Source organism: Anser anser (assembly GCF_964211835.1).
Source record: "Anser anser genome assembly, chromosome: 1".
Classification (NCBI taxonomy): domain Eukaryota; kingdom Metazoa; phylum Chordata; class Aves; order Anseriformes; family Anatidae; genus Anser; species Anser anser.
Genome location: NC_139720.1, coordinates 130171321 through 130188122, shown reverse-complemented (window position 1 = coordinate 130188122; position 16802 = coordinate 130171321). Strand labels below are relative to the sequence as shown.

The window sequence follows — 16802 nt, the reverse complement described above, 5'->3', positions numbered from 1 at the left end:
CTGCAGCAGGAATAATTTCTCACTTCAGTCTCTCACCAGCTTTAGCAATACTTTCCCAAAGAGACAGAGCACCCCCATCCTGCACAGGACAGAAGCATTAAATTATTCCCTTTGAGGTTCACAAGTGGAGGAATCCCCTTCAACTACTTAAAATAAGACATTTTTCATTAATATCCAGCTGGTGTAGAAAAGAGAGTCTCTTCCCAAGTCATTAAATAAGAAACAGCTTTCAGAGTACACTGGAGACAAAGGCAGTACAGCAAACAGGAGCTGCCTGGAAGAGATACGATTCCTTGTCTGTCTCATGATGGATACTAGCTGAGTTTGACTTTATGTACATGATAGAAATGTGGAAGAGAAGAATTTTTGAGCTAGGGGATTTCCAAACTGGTTTGGAAGAAAATGAAATGACTTGATCCACTCATAATTCATTGATTAAGTTTACATCTGCAAGTAAGCAAACAAATAAATCAACATTAAGTAAAACTCACAGGATTGGCATACTGCTCTGGTTGAAGAAAGCAGCACACAACTCTGGCAACTGTAAGACAATAATAACTGAGTAATCTGAGACATGCTTTTAAAGGCCATCACTGGAATGATGATGATGATGGCTATGTAAAAGCATATGATACAGGCAGCTTTGCATATGGAGGTTGAACGAAGTGTTCTGAGATGAATGAAGGAGCAGAAAGAAATCAAGAGAAAGGAGGACATTTAAAGTTATAGATATATAGATTTATAGACATACACGTTTTTCTCTTTGGCTTGAGAAACTGAGACTTGCAGTATTGATTCTGCAAGGACAAACCCCATCCATATATATCATAACAAAACCTTAAAGTTCTGCTTGGAAATACTGAAGATCTTGGTGTTTCAAATGTAGTATAAAAAACCAGAAGTTACCTGTTTCAGATTTCACACCCTCTCAGATTTCTTCTTGTTCTGTTGAGATCTGTGGTGGAGAAACCCTTCTCTTCTGTGTTCACCCATGTTCAAATGTATATTAATTCCCCCTATTTATTTTTCTGATGAGCGCAGCATACAGTCCACCCTCTTACCACTCTGTGGATGACTACAGGTCCCCATAACTTAGTTCAACACATCATGCCACCTGCTGCTTTAAGTGGTAGCTCAGCTGTCCACCTTCCCTTAGATTAGCTTCTCAGTTGAGTCTGGCATTGTGTGGGGAAGAGTGCTGAGCCTACCTATTGACTTTCTGTGTTTGACCTTGGATACTCTGATGGCACCCATTAGTCACTGGCATCTTTCATCACAGCAACTGAAATGGCATGTAATGATATTGTTGAACAGCTGCTCCAATCTTCCATATGATGAAGCCAATCACTGAAGAAGAAGCCTTTTCAGTGACTAGCAAAAAGGATAATTCATTGAAATGTAGCCTTCTAAAGTAAAATTACCTCTGCATTTTCCTCCATATCATATAAAAAGCATAAATGTTTTAACCATGAGCATTTCTATCAGTGGCATTCTAGAGAGCAACTGTCTGATTAATCCCTTTTCCTATTTTAAGTGACCAATTTTAAGAAGCAATCGTGTATGATAGCTGAACTGTGAACTGTTTATTTTGCAGGAATGAAGGTTTTGTACCGAGCACTTGCTTGAGAAAGTTATCCCTGAATGATGATGAGCCAAGGTGAATCAATATGCAGCCATCCACTGCTTAAATGTTCTCCGCACTACTCTAGAAAAGATCAGGCAACATTTTTGGAATATTTTTCTTCTTAAGTAACTTTCTGAGTACTAAGCATAACATTTACTGCATGGTGTAGAATCAAGTACAATTTGTCTTCTTGACTCATACATTAATGCAAAAAACATCAGTTGAAAATCTTGGTTTCATTTAAATCAGGAGGATTTTGCCACTGTCTTCAATATGCTGGGATTTCAGTCTTTGTAGTCTTATTTCAGCATTAAAATGTCAGCTTTGCTAGCACTCTCATGCATCTATATATACGGGAGCATTCCAGTACAGGGTAAAATGACTCCAGGTCTGTCAAAGTGATATATCAGATCTGACTTTTTAGTAAGATGATATGACATTGTAAGTACTAAGTGTATGCCAAAATATTTGAACGAAAATCTTACAGTAGCTTAGCAGATTTTCTCATAGTAAACCATACTGGATAAGATTCAAAGGTTTCCTTTTTTTAAAAAAAAAAAAAACAAAAAACAATAACAACAACAAAATGCAACCACTGTAATAGTAACCTGTAAAAATCCAGAGTTAATTAGAATCACTATTGTTTTTGCACAAAAGATTATTTTAGAGGCCTCTTTTTCTGTCACATTAACTCTATCTATTGTCTGTCATGCTAAGAATATTTATTTGGGAAGTATATGGTTGTATGGGTTTGGAAATCTTCCATGTAAATTTTGAAAAGGTAGATGCAATCTCTCCATGAGGTCAGTGAAGGCATATGTAGTCTCATTGCCTGCTACAACATGCACAGAGCATATTTGTCTTTCCAACATATTGCATAGTGGAGAGGAAAGGCCATGTAAGTGTTTACCAAGTTGGGAAAAAAAAAAATGGAGGAAAATTAAATATGTCTCAACATTTTAAATGTTCACTGTAGACCGTGGCATAACAGCAGCAATTGCTCAAAAAACTATATACAGTATGACCTGAGGAAAGCAATTTCCATAACTAGTTTTTCACAATTTCAGTATATTGTTGTGTCTTTGCAGGGAAAACTCAAGTGTCAATGAACACACATCATCAGAAGAGCAGAGTATTGCACAGCACGAGTGAGTATGTAGGATATGTCTTTGTGAGAACTGAAAGATTCTTTGGGCAGAGACTCCACTTTACACAACTTCCTAGAACAATGGAATTCTATACATTGATGTCATATTAATGGTAATAACTATATATATAGTCATCAGCTTTGAGGTCAGCAGCAGCATCACTGCCCACAGGCTTCCAAAAGCAGGAATGTATTTGGTTTTGGAAAAAAAAAAAAAAGCATTTGACGTTTAGACAAATCAGTCTCCTACACTAGTAAGGAGTAAGGAGTTACTCTCCTACGCTGTAACAAGTTACTGTAAAAAGTTGGAGTCACAGAGTAGGCCCAGATATTTCAGGATGAAGAGGCACATCAGAAGCACATGGGAACTTGCGGTTTCCTTCTTATAATGGCCCAAAATCACAAATGCGGGACAAGTCCCGACTCTAATCTCTGGCTTTTCAAAGCAGTTTTGAAAATGTTTACATTGTATGGCATTTTTCATGAATCCTTATCCAGAAATCAGCCTAATAACAAGCCCCATATTTCTCCTTGCAGTTGGTATGCTGGTGGTATCTCCCGTGCCCAGTCTGAGCAGCTGCTCCGTCAGAAGGTCCTGCACATCTTTTATTGCTTGTATATGAACAACCGTGTAAATGTTTCTGTGCCAGTTGTCTTTGCTATACTGTGTAGCTAGAGGATGCTGATGCTCTTCAAATAGCTGTTGTATTACACAGTGCTGGAAACTCTTGTGCTAATTTGGTACCAACAAACAGATCTCTAAAAATGTCCAGATGTGTTGATGGCTCTTACACAGACAAACAAATGATACACTTCAAAAACAGGCCTGGAGCAAAGCCATAATGTGTGCATTTCCCCCCCAGGGCTCTGCGTATTGGTTTTAGCTCTAAGCCTGTGTTGTTTGCTCCAGTGTGGCTCTTCCTGCATGTCAGTCTAGAGGAGTTCTTTGCACTGGTTTTATAATACATGGATGTGAAGTAAAACTTCACCCAGACTAGCAGGGAACCTGGAGCAAACCAGTGCTATGCCTGCTGATTGAGAGCAAAGACTAGAAGTAGGGGCGACTCAGGTGTACCAGCCATCACAAAAGACAACTGCAGAAGGACTTGTCCATGCACCTTTCTGCAGGAGATCTAGCCTCAGCCATGCTTTCGGCTTAGGTGTCCAGTGTAGACAAGTTATCGTCTTTTCCTGTGGCAGCTGGCTGCTTTCTCACAGCCTCACTAATTGGCACTCAACCACTAACCACTTTGAGAAAACCCAACTCCTTGTGAGCCTTGTCTCAATGTCCTTTCCCTTAGGCCTGTGCCATTGGTTCAGGAATGAAATGCAAGAGTGGCAAATCAATGGGTAAAAGGGGCTATGTCTCAGTCCCAAGAGGTGCTGGTACTCCTGAATCCAGTTAACTTAAAGAAGTTTCCTTTAACATGAAGTTTCCTCTGAATTTCACAACAATGAAGCTTGGCCTCTATGTGAAGTTCTGGATGTCTTCTTTCCTCACTGCACTAGCCATTTCTAGCACATCAGAGGTGTAGCTGTAAAATGAACTCTGAAAACCAGAATATCCAGCCCAGTATGGTAAACTGTTAATATATCTAAAAAAAAAAAAAAAAGAAAAAAAGAAAAAAAAAACACTTTGGCAATAGAAAATGACAACAGTTTAATTAATTTAGTTTAATGTAAAGTTTACAGTTTAATGTGAAGGAACTGAGTATAATAGTGAGAGTTCTTACTCAGATAGGATGTACGTGGCTTTGTTTGGGTCACACAACACTCACTGCCTCTGGCGGTAACAGGAGGATTGAGAAGGCGTTAGAAATTTTCCATCTCCCCTGCAATAAATCTGTATTTATACGCCACACAAAAATGGCACACTACTTGCTTCATGTCTGGACTGAGACACAACTCACCTAGTTTTAAACATCTACAGTGAGATACCACAGCCAGTTACCTAGATACCCTTTTTAGTGGATAGAAATACGTGTTTCTAAGGCATAATTTATCTTGTCCTAATGTAGTACTTAAAGGATGTCATATGAGTTATGCCTCCTTCTCTTGTTTGTGGACATTACAGTATAGAAATCTAAAGTTCACTGGGATGAATCCCAACTTCAATGTTTCTTGTATTTTTCTTTTTTTTTTTTTTTTTAATAATTAGGGAAAAGAAGGTGCTTTTATGGTGCGGAAGTCTTCTAGCCAGGCAGGAACATTTACTGTGTCTGTATTCAGCAAGTTTCAAGAGTAAGTATCCAAAGAATGTATATCATTTCTGTGAGCATGCTATGGGCATATTACTTGGTATGACTGGTTGTGAACAAAATCTCTGCAGCATTGTGTTAAAGGGGAAGGGAAGGGAAGGGAAGGGAAGGGAAGGGAAGGGAAGGGAAGGGAAGGGAAGGGAAGGGAAGGGAAGGGAAGGGAAGGGAAGGGAAGGGAAGGGAAGGGAAGGGAAGGGAAGGGAAGGGAAGGGAAGGGAAGGGAAGGGAAGGGAAGGGAAGGGAAGGGAAGGGAAGGGAAGGGAAGGGAAGGGAAGGGAAGGGAAGGGAAGGGAAGGGAAGGGAAGGGAAGGGAAGGGAAGGGAAGGGAAGGGAAGGGAAGGGAAGGGAAGGGAAGGGAAGGGAAGGGAAGGGTGTTGCAGTTCATTCAGCAGCTAACTAATCTATTCATCCATGGTCTGGAAGGCACTTTGTAACACTCGAACATACACAGCACTTTGTTTTGTTTTTCAGAAGTAAAAAAGGAACAGTCAAACATTACCATGTGCACAAAACCCCTCAGAACAAGTATTACCTTGCTGAAAATTACTGTTTTGAATCAATTCCCAAACTTATACACTATCACCAGCACAACTCAGCAGGTAATCCTGTGTGCTCTTTCTACTTGAATGGATTTGGCTTAGGCTTCTGGGCTTCTCAGAGGTATCATGAATCACTTCCAATACTGAATCTTCTAAATATCAAAACATCTTTTGGGAGAATTTAGGTGTAACTTGATCTACTATGTTCACAATCAAAATAGTTGCTTTGCTTTTCTGTACAGTGCTTTTGGGTATTGCACTACCTCTTCTTGCAATACCTCTGCTGCAATAGCTCTTAAGCACAGAAAATACTCAGTCTTGTGAAGTGATGCATCTGCTAAACATTGTCCTCTGTCATTACCTGGATGGTTGTAATAAGGTGTGTGTGAGTTTGTGTTAATTCCCCTGTATTTTCTTTGATTCAGAGAAGTCATTTATGTATTGTCAACTTTAAGAGGTTTTCTTTGTAGGTATGGTGACAAGGCTCCGGCATGCAGTATCTATGCAAGTAAATAAAGTCCCAGACACAGCTTCACTGGGAAATGGTAGGAAGATAACTTTCCTTTTTGAATCTGGTGTCAGTCTTGGCCAGCAAGAAATGAATAACCAGAAAACTGTGACTCTTACTGTGTTCAGGCTTGTAAGAGGTTGCAGAATCCTTGAGCTCACTGTTTGGTGGCCCTTTCAGTTTGTCCATGCAGACAATGCAGAGCCTCCTACCCTGTGAGAATTTGGGAACGATGGTCTCTCAGTCATCCAGCCCCTTCCATAGCTTCCTCTTGTCCAGAATAGCATTGAGACTCTATGGTTCTATGAAATAGGGTATCCCTTCCTTCATGTGTATCTTGTCTACGTCCAGGGCAAGGTGAATGCAAAGGTGTTTTATGTCAACTTTTATGTTGTGCCTTTTTAAGGGCCCCTAAGTCAAATTTTGTATCAACTGTGAAAGGCTTTGTGTGCTTTCTTCCCCAGCACATCTGAGTCAAGGCCATTTCTTCCCTCTGCCACATTACCTGGCACAGTAATACTTGTTTTCCAGTCCCCTACATAAATATATACCATCATTTGATACTTAAAATTGTCTCAAATCTGTTTATAAGGCAAAAATCCAGGTAGTAGCAAACAACACTTTTAGGAATTGTAATGTCCTTCTATAACTCAAACACAAAGCTGAGATGAGAAACAGGTATGTTGCCTCAGTGCAGTGTAGTTCTGCAACCCTTCAGAGAAAACAAAACCATTGCATGTGGTAGATGCCATGCCTGCACTTGCCCATTTTTTTATTAAAGGGAATTTCTTTTGTCCCACTAGGAATATGGGAGCTGAAGCGAGAAGAAATTGTCCTGTTGAGAGAGCTAGGAAGTGGTCAGTTTGGAGAGGTGCATCTGGGAAAGTGGAAGGGACGATATGATGTGGCTGTAAAGATGGTGAAAGAGGGAGCAATGTCAGAAGATGAATTCACAGAAGAAGCTCAGACCATGATGTAAGCTGTGCCATTGCTTAATTATTTGGAAGCAATGATCTCTCCATTCATTAATCAGTGATACATAGCAGACACAGGAAAAAATAATTTCCTCTTAAAAATATCATTAAATAGTGTTGGGTACATTAGGCACAGGCTAAATATGTAGCCATGTAATATTACTAGAAGAACAACACAGAGATTGATGGGGTCATCTACAAAAAAGTTTTCAATTAACATTTCTTCTACAAGTTAAGAGGTTCCACATACATCACTTAAAACTATGCTTCATTAGCATTTATACTGAAATGATTAGAAGGATGTTCCTGCCGTCCTGCAGGTAGGAATGAGATGAATAACAGGAAAATGCCATCAATATGAACATGTGACTTGCAGCTTTAGTCTGTGACTCCAAAGAGGCAATAATGTTAGAATGTCCAATGAAATTCCATGAAATGATAACTGAAGCACATGAATTCAAGAATATTTCTGTTATCTCATATTTTAAATGTATGCACTACATTTCGGGCAGTCAACTAGCTGATACAATCAGAATTCTAAGTCTTTAAATTTTGCAGCATGATTTTAGTAGAAATTTTTAAGGTAAAAGACCCACCTTACCTGCTCATTTCTATTTTCTCCCACCAATAAGGCTGCACATTTGCACTGCTTAATCTTATTTCAGATTTGGACTATGAAGTTGTCATTTTATCAATACTGAATCTTTTTTTGGTTACCATCAATACTGAGTCTCCCAGTAATAAGCAGAAGGTGTCTCAGTTCTTCTTGAAAAGGAATAATTTACAGCCTGTGATAGGACTGTATCCAGTCTCGCAAATGTCTCAGAGTATGCTACATTAATATTTGAAGGACAAAACTTACAGAAATGCACAATCATAACTATTTATTCTTTGACTATTTTATTTTTATTTGTTTCAGGAAACTTAATCATCCCAAACTTGTTAGACTGTACGGTGTATGCTCAAAACTGTATCCCATCTATATAGTGATGGAATATATGTCAAACGGCAGTTTGCTTAGCTACTTACAGAGTCATGGGAAGGAGCTGCAACCCCTTCAGCTTCTGGAAATATGTTATGACGTTTGTGATGCTATGGCATTTCTGGAGAGCTGTCAGTTCATACACAGAGACTTGGTAAGCTATCCCACAGGAGAATTGCAACAGGATAGGCAGAGGCAGTTCTGCCTTTAGGTTCAGCCACAGCTGCTCTGGCTCTGTAGGCATTCACCCCGAAAAACATCATAGTCTGCAGATCAGAGACACACAGTTGGCTCAGTACAAAGCACCTCTGGCCTAGGGGCACTAAAGCCCCATGTAAACAGCACCGCCCACAAGCTGACCTGCTCTGTTTCAGAGCTGAGCTGAGCTGGCAAGTCTACAGCACCGCATACTGTGCTGCCCACATTTGTGGGTGCTAGCCTCAAGGGTTTATGCACCACTTGGCAGCAGAGATATCCAATTATAACATTAATAAAGCAAAGAGGTCTGTCCAGTGATAATTTAGTCCTCCAGGAGAAAGAGGTGCAGCATTAAAGATGTGGGTCATGTTTTAATGAGTTAAGGATTTGTTTAATTGGAAACTTTTTCTCTGATAAAACAAGTGTGACCGCTATTAGGATAAATGGGAATTTACTCTGGTGCATTGCAAGCAGGAACAGAACTTGAAAGTCTGCAGTTGCCCTCTCCCTTAAATACATTTATCTGCCACTGCCTTCAAGCAATTTTTTCAAGTTGCTGCAAAACTTAGCTACCAAGAATGGTAGTATAAGTCTTTGGTGAAATAAGTGGTTATTTTATAGGCCTGTTAAAAGTGAACCTACCCAAATTTCTGGTATATTGTGCTTCAGAGTCAATAGCAGCGTTTTACATTCTAATCCAGACAAAAATATGTTGGAATATTTGTGACAATATTTGTTATAGTCTTGCTTAACTTTCCAATAGGGATGCCATCTCCTCAGGTAGCATTTTAAATGCTGTCTTGTTGGTGTTTTCAAAGATTTGTTTCTATTTGTAAACAAAGTTGTTAAATCCATAGCTCACTAATTTTCACACCTGATTCAGAAATCAGGAATGTCAGACAGTTTAGGTAGCAGAACTCAAGTTATAAATACAAAGTCAGATTCTGAAAACTGGCTTTACACCATGGGAAAACAGAAATAAATTTTGAGCTTGATTTCAGGTGGAGGACTGCAGATTCAAACTACATCACAAAAATTAATGAGCATGCAGGCAGAGAATATAGCCTTAGATAAGTGTTCTCTAGTGATCATTTGTAGAACTAGGTTCATGCTGAACTTTTCATAAAACAGACTGTTTATATCATCTTTTATTGTTCCACTATGCTTATAATGCAATGTGAATAATCAAATCAATGTTTTCCTTCCTGCTTTTGATGCCTTGGTACATTCTGAGACTACACAAAAAGACCCTGGAGGATGGTGCAATTCTAAAGACAGGATTTAGTTTCTAGCTCTGTCGCTGTCTTTCCAAGTGAATGTGGGTTTCTCACCTCTGTTTACTCATCCCCCAATGTCATTATTACAGCCGAGGTAATGATAAGAGCTACTTACCACTATCTTACAGTTCCCAACTTAATTGCTTCGATCAAAAAATGTCATTATTTCTTGAAATGCTAGTGGACAGAAATGATGATTAGCAAACTACCAAGACAGTATTTGCTCCTCTTTGGTCTTCTTCTACTCATCTATTTTCTCACTTTTCTACTAAAGGCTGCTAGAAACTGTTTGGTTGACAGCAATCTTACTGTGAAAGTATCTGACTTTGGAATGACAAGGTAAGTAAAAGAAATGGGAGCCTTGTGAAGCTATCATGTTAGTGTAGCTATAATTTACTGGCATTGTTCAGCTAGCAACTGGCTATTGGTAAATTTAAGCCACAACGGCTCTTTGTGTCTCCTATCCATTAATGACCTTAAACCATCAGGAAGTTAGAAGAAAGATAGTTTGTTGTCTCAAAAAGTTATTGCTTAAAGCCCAGATGCAGCTGAGTGATTTCACATCTAATGCTTGTTAAGGAAATCTCATAGTTTGCTTTGTGTAGAGGATATGCAACTAATTTGGGGGCTAAACATCTCCATCAGCGGCCTCAGTGGAGAGAAGTGGGAGAGGATGAGCATCCTAGAGTACACATCCTCTGAGGAGAGCTGGGGGAGCATGGGCTGCTTAGTCTGGTGAAGAGGGGGAGGCTAAGAGGAAACCTGAAAGCTGCTTATGGCTACTTACAGTTATAAAGCTGATGGTGCCAAATTTCTCTCAGCAGTGCCAGGTGATATAACCACGAGCACTGGTCACATAGTGCAGCTCAGGAAGTTCAGGTATGGACAACAAGAAGCTTTTCACAAGGAGGTAGTGCAACAGACAACACGTTAGTTGGGGACACTGGAATTGCCATTTCTGGAGGCTTTTAAGACTTGGCTACATAGAGACATAGCTGACCTGATTTGGTGTAGGGAATAATCACATTTGAGCAGGGGACTGGACAAGATGGCCTGACAACATTTATCTTTCACTCTGCATTATTTATCTAATAAGTTGATAACAAGGACCTGGTCTATCAATTATAGATACCAGGTATCCTTTGGAAATTTGGAATTCTGTCCAGGCTGTTCCTAGGAACCCTCTGATGTGCAAGGAAGAAACAGTAAGCAGTATTTTACTGCAACTGAGAAACCTGGTCTCGTGGAAGGTGTCTCTGCCTATGGCAGGGGGTTGGAATTAGATGGTCTTTTCCAACCCAAACCATTCTGTGACTCTATGATTCCATAACTCAGTCACAACCAAGTCTGTTTCTTGCATTGTAGGTATGTTCTGGATGATCTGTATGTAAGCTCACTAGGAACCAAGTTTCCAGTGAAGTGGTCAGCACCAGAAGTTTTTCATTACACCAAATTTAGCAGCAAGTCGGATGTATGGGCCTTCGGTAAGTATGGAATTTGACATATAAATATGTATGCATATATGTAATCATATTTGGCTTTCCTTAGCATACCACATGGAAATACTAGACATTTGCACACAAAAAGAATGTAAAAAGCAGTTACAGCTTATGATCTTGTTTATTAATTTTATGCATCAAAGCCTGTGCTTTTTAGCTCGATTGTTTTTCTTATAGCCACATAGAAACCTTGGCCACTCCTCAGTTGCTTCATATGTGTTTAATAGGATGCACCAAACGGAACTGTTGGCAGCGGAGACCAAACAGTATCTTTGGCTGTAGACCATAAATCTGTGCTGCCCAACTCAAAAGAGTTTTTCTATTAGTCACAGAGGTCAGAACAGATTCTTTGCATGAGCCAGCTGTGGCAGAGAAACTGTGCTAATGGAGACTCTGCATCTTGGCAAAGAACAAGATGCATTTGCAGACCACCTTCTACCCATGAATTTCAAACATTTGAACTTCTACTTCAGTGGTTTTCAAGCTATTATTTTAAAATCCCTGGAGTCTGTTCAGTGTTTCTGAAAGTCTGCAAAAGGTAGCAAAGAAAGGGCAGCCTCTTGTGAATAGACTTAAATTCCACTTACATGGGTTTGCTCCTGCAGTAAGAAAATTTTAGCAGCTGTCAAATTGGTGAAAGATTGGCAACCTACTGTTCTTGACTTTGAACAATGGTGAATAAAGCAGATGAAAGTGTTTCCAAATGCAGTGTTTCTTCTTATCTTTAACTTCAGCTAGTCTCCCAATATTGTTAATGACCTTTACAAGCTTTTTATAACATATACAATTCAATCAGAAGTTGGATTTTCTGGTGATAAATTTTCTTTTTGTTCTGATGGATGAAATCCTGACTCCAGGCATTATTGTCATTATAATGTCATTATAATCGGCATTAACTTCAATGGGAAACACTATTTTCCTTAGAAGGTCTTTTCTCATTTTACCACTATCCATTGATGCAGTGGAAGCAAAGGATGAGCTGAATCCATCAGTTCTTGTTTAGTTGTTTTAAACTCATGTGTCTTTGAAGGGCTAAAGAACTGAACTGATGCATTCATATCCCAAAAGTAGATGTCTGAGAACAAATGATCTTGGCTACTTAATGCTCTCATCAGGGAAAGCTTGAATTCAATTTTATTCTGATCTCACTGTGACACTACAATGCTCAAGTCTTCAAGCTGGAGGGAAGTTGAAAATCCAATAAATTTCTCAGTGGAAAAAAAGAATCTTTACTGTCAGTCTTAATAATAAATATTGTGAATAAAATAAATATCTTTTTTTTTTTTTACTTTACTGTTTGCATGATTATCAATCACACGTTTAGTTACAACAAAATAGTTCTAACAAAGCTGGCTGTTTTTATGAATTAATGATTATTCTATTATCCAGTGTTTGTATTGCTTCAGTAAAATCCAGTTTTTATAGGTATGTGGAGCAGAGACCTTAAAGCATTAAGAAATCTTTGTTACCAAACAAATATATGTCCCAATCACTTCAAATGTATTTTTTTTTATGATTTATTCTATAAAATATGGATAACTATAGCTGTCATTTTCTTTCTCCATCCTTCTCCCTCTCTCTGTGTACACACATACATATGAAAGGGGATGTTTTTATATATTTTGTAAAAAATAGACTCTGTGGATATACGTTTTGAGTTTTGTCCATTATTGTTCACATTAAATACATTTTATAGCTAACTTTGTCATCCAACTTCACCTTCTACTACAGTAGAAATTATTTTACATTTGAGTACAGAACCACAATTGTAAGTTATCTCTATACTTTTTTTTGGACAATATTCTCTGTGGAGTCGGTTACATGTTGCATGTGCATCGTGTTCTGGGAAAGGATTCCCTTGCCTTTCTTGACTTTCATTTCTTGTCTTCGATTGTTGTGAATATTTCGGCAGGTATCTTAATGTGGGAGGTGTTCACTTTGGGAAAGCAGCCCTACGAGCTGTATGATAACATGCAAGTGATTGAGAAAGTTTCTCAGGGATACAGACTTTATAGACCACAACTGGTTTCAGACATCATCTACCAGATAATGTACAACTGCTGGCATGAGGTATGTATAACTGCATGTATGAACTGCAGAAAAAAAGATTAGTAGGAGTTACTGGGATTCATAGTTGACAGGTGAACTAATGTTCTAAATGGTAAATCTCTCTTATAAAAGCCTTGCTTTGTATGTAGTACATTGCATATAACAGTCTAGTTCAGGACTTTGTTAGCAATAAGAGGAGAAAGCACAGGAAATAGGACATAAAGGAAGATTCCTTCCCTTCTCCTCAGAACCACAAATTTAAGTAAATAACATTAAAATATGCTTGAATGTCAACATAATATGCAGGGTGAGATTATTCTCACCTAATTTTACTGTTTTAAAAATTGAGTCCTGAGCCAAGGTAATTGTCTAAATTCTTTCCATGATTACAGGACCATTACTGCTATACCTTCCTATGGTCATTTGTCCTTTCTGTCTTAGCCATTACAGAGTTAAATTATCTCTATTCATATACATGTGTCTTAAATAATTTAGATAGATCTCTACATTTCTAGATCACTAAAGCTGTGCAACCCCACTGGGGTTATTTTTTATGGGAAGGTTGTGTTATCCCATCTGTGATTCTTCTATGAGTTGTAAGTCAAATGCTGAACACGCTCATATTATTTTTAAAGATTTGTGTCTGCTGTGCCAAGAATTAATCCTGATTTATTTTTCCTCCTCAACTAAATTTTAGTCTGTTCTCTATGAACCATGACTTGTTTATCACCAGCAACAAAGCACCATTTGGCATATTGTTGGTGATACCATGAAATGACAGTGATAATAGTTTTTTAAATATAACTGACAGAGAGAAAAAAAAAAAAAGAGAAAAAAAAAAGACAACTTATTTTGAGGACATGTTAATGGAAAGGAAGAATATTAACTATCACAACATAGGGAAAATATACAAAGTAACTTTAATTTTCTTTACCCTTTAAACATCATTGTCTTTCTGTTTTCTTCATGCTAAAGTCAAGGAAAAAAAAATGCAGAGCACAGTTTCTGAATGATTTCAAAAGTAAATAACTGTATCTATCATCTTTGCTTCATTCAGCTACCAGAAAAGCGTCCTGCCTTTTTTCAGCTTCTATCATTTTTCGAGGCACTGAGAGAAGACAGCAGGGCTTGAAAAAGAAGATTCATAGACTGATGACTGTGCATACTGGTTCCGTATCACCTGTCTTCTGTGAGAGAATTAAATATGAACTCTTCCTGACATTAACCACCTCTATTATTCTGTATATTAGTCTTTTTCTGACTTAATCAGGGAGATGACCAAGTGTAAGGAGAAAGCTTTTATGATATGCTGCAGGTGATAGAATCTGGAAGGATGCTGTGGAAGAATATAATTCATTCTCTTAGCATTGTCTCAAAGGACTTCACAGACACTGAGGCATACAGCAACTGTGTATACACCTTCCTTGCTTCCAAGATGTCATTGTTTGGCCTTAACTGGAAATGTAAATAGGGAAATTCATGCTTGTTAGGTTTTCTGATTATCATAACTCATCTGAATGTATTTTTTTCTTTGTAATCCCTTGAAGCTGATGCCTGAGGTCAAATTTAGAACTGCTGCAAGTAACAGTAACATAAGAAGTTATAGCCTCACTTTCAATTACTTAGAAATTTCTATTGGTAAAATATTATATCAGTTTGTTTACTAGTAGTATTGATTTTAATTTTGGCCCTCAGGGTATGTGTTTGATTTGGAATTTATTCTAAACTACGTATCTAAGATATTTGCAGCTTAGCTACATACGAGGAGTTGTTTGGAGTGTTATTGCTTCCTGCTGCACTTAGAAAATGGAAAAAATATATATTTTTTTGCAGAATTTTGTAGTCATTACAATAGTAGGTGGTAAATTACGCTGATCTCTATAAAACCTGAAGAGCCAAAATTTTAGAACTGGAAATGTTATTAATATAATTGCTTAGCCAGATATTTTACTAGTGATGAGATGAAATTTGGTTCCTAATGTTAGCACTGAGTTCTTAAATAAGAACACCCAACTTTCAAATGCTCATAGCACTATGCTAATTAACACTAACTTCATTCTGTCTAGAGATACCAAATACATCTGAAGTTACTTAACCATAACAGAGTAGTCTAAACTTAGACACTGACATTTGTAAAATGCTGATCTAATGTATATAAAAAGAAGGGGTTATAAAATAAAGCAATTTCTGAAAAAAAAAATAAAAAATAAAAAATCATCTCCTCTCTCCTTAGAGTCGAGCTAAGTCTTTGTGAGACCCCTCTAGGAGTCAGAGTGATTGCTGCCGACCAGGTGCCCTGGTGGAGCTGTCCCAGCCTTAACGGGGACACCTCTGCAGCTCAGGTCTGAGCTGGGGCCAGCACCTGTCCAGCTGTAAACCGAGCCTAAGGAGTAAGAAATGCACGGTGCAGACATGTGGGGAGAGGGGAGAAAGAGATGAAGACCCAGGGCCTGTCTGGGTCTCTGGTGCCTGTGCTTCTTGTTGTTGCCTAGTCCCTCTGTTGGAAGCTCCCTTGCAGAGCACATGCCTGTCTACAATGGGAGCAGTGTGTCTTTCTGGGGAAATAGCATCTGGGACCATGAAAATGATGACGTGTGTGACTACACACAGCTGGGGGGGGGGGGGGGCATGGGAGGCTTGTATGGTCTGAGGGAGAGGTTGGGCATGGGATGATGTTGCCTGTGCCTCAAGTAAGAGGTGCAGACCCATTTAAAGGGCAGCATATGAGTGAAGGGTGGGCCCCAAGGACAGACAGGGTGAGGGACTGACATTGGGGCTGATGTATGGGGATGTTTTTTTCATATAAATGTCGTCTTTTTATTTCTGTCCTTCCAACATCCTGTTATATTTTTTAGTGGTTTTATATATTAACAATTCTGAATTGTGGTCTTTTGATTTATAGCACAGCTTTTAAAATTAATTGCTTTGAAATGAAAGCTTTGTCTTAATGGAAAGGTTAATCTTAACAACAGATCTGAAGATGGCTGGCATGTCTAATTACATTATTTAATTTTTTTTTCAGATTTGTCATTCCCCATTTCTGTTGCTGCACTGTAAGTGAGAAAACCACATACAGTTGAATTATTTATCTTAAAGTTTAGATAAAGTACTAAGGTGTAGGGATATTATGGCAATGAGATATGTAGTATAGACAACTCAAAGAAAAAAAAATGTTTCCATTCTTTTAGATTCCTGTGTATTTTGCAGCTAACCAGTACCATCTGTCTACCATTTTGAATTGTCTTTAGTTGGTTCCTGTCTCTTAAATCAGTAGAGACCTACAAGGGACAGAATCGTGGAAATGCTGGCTGAAGGGACCTCTAGAGGTCATCTACCGAACTTCACACTCGGACTGGGACTGTCCCAACAACTCCCCAACAAATCTTTATCTACAGGAACCTTGAATGCTTTCCAGGAAGGCGATTCCACAGCCTTTCATAGTATGGGATAGGCAACCTGTCCCAGCGCTGTACTACCCTCCTCATGAACAGCTTTTCCTTTCCAGGTGCAGACTGAACATCCTAAGCCTCAGCCTGCTGCCCCCCTGTTATATATATACCCCCTGTCACTACAGAGGCCTGAGCCAAACGAGTAGCTGTAGGCAGTCACAAGGTTTCTCTGTAGCTTCTTCTTTGCCTTACTCAGCAAGGCCTGCTACCTCAGCCTCTCTTCATCGGACAGGTACCGTAGGCCCTTTATCTTTGGGAGCTCTCTATAAAAGCTCTCTGGTTTCTGCATATCCTTCTT

The 16802-nt window shown here is 38.8% G+C and overlaps 1 protein-coding gene across 1 annotated transcript in view; it reads left to right on the top strand.

Moving 5' to 3' along the window:
• The window catches only part of BMX (BMX non-receptor tyrosine kinase), a 28616-nt gene extending 13347 nt beyond the window's left edge, over nucleotides 1-15269 (top strand). Inside the window, exons 8-19 of the mRNA XM_083821051.1 lie at nucleotides 1595-1657; nucleotides 2713-2772; nucleotides 3309-3363; nucleotides 4930-5012; nucleotides 5501-5628; nucleotides 6039-6113; nucleotides 6880-7051; nucleotides 7970-8186; nucleotides 9782-9846; nucleotides 10873-10991; nucleotides 12919-13076; nucleotides 14113-15269. Coding sequence (XP_083677177.1) covers nucleotides 1595-1657; nucleotides 2713-2772; nucleotides 3309-3363; nucleotides 4930-5012; nucleotides 5501-5628; nucleotides 6039-6113; nucleotides 6880-7051; nucleotides 7970-8186; nucleotides 9782-9846; nucleotides 10873-10991; nucleotides 12919-13076; nucleotides 14113-14187 — 1270 coding nt within the window. The 3' untranslated portion in view covers nucleotides 14188-15269. The remainder of the gene's footprint in view (nucleotides 1-1594; nucleotides 1658-2712; nucleotides 2773-3308; nucleotides 3364-4929; nucleotides 5013-5500; nucleotides 5629-6038; nucleotides 6114-6879; nucleotides 7052-7969; nucleotides 8187-9781; nucleotides 9847-10872; nucleotides 10992-12918; nucleotides 13077-14112) is intronic.
• Nucleotides 15270-16802: the final 1533 nt, after the last annotated feature.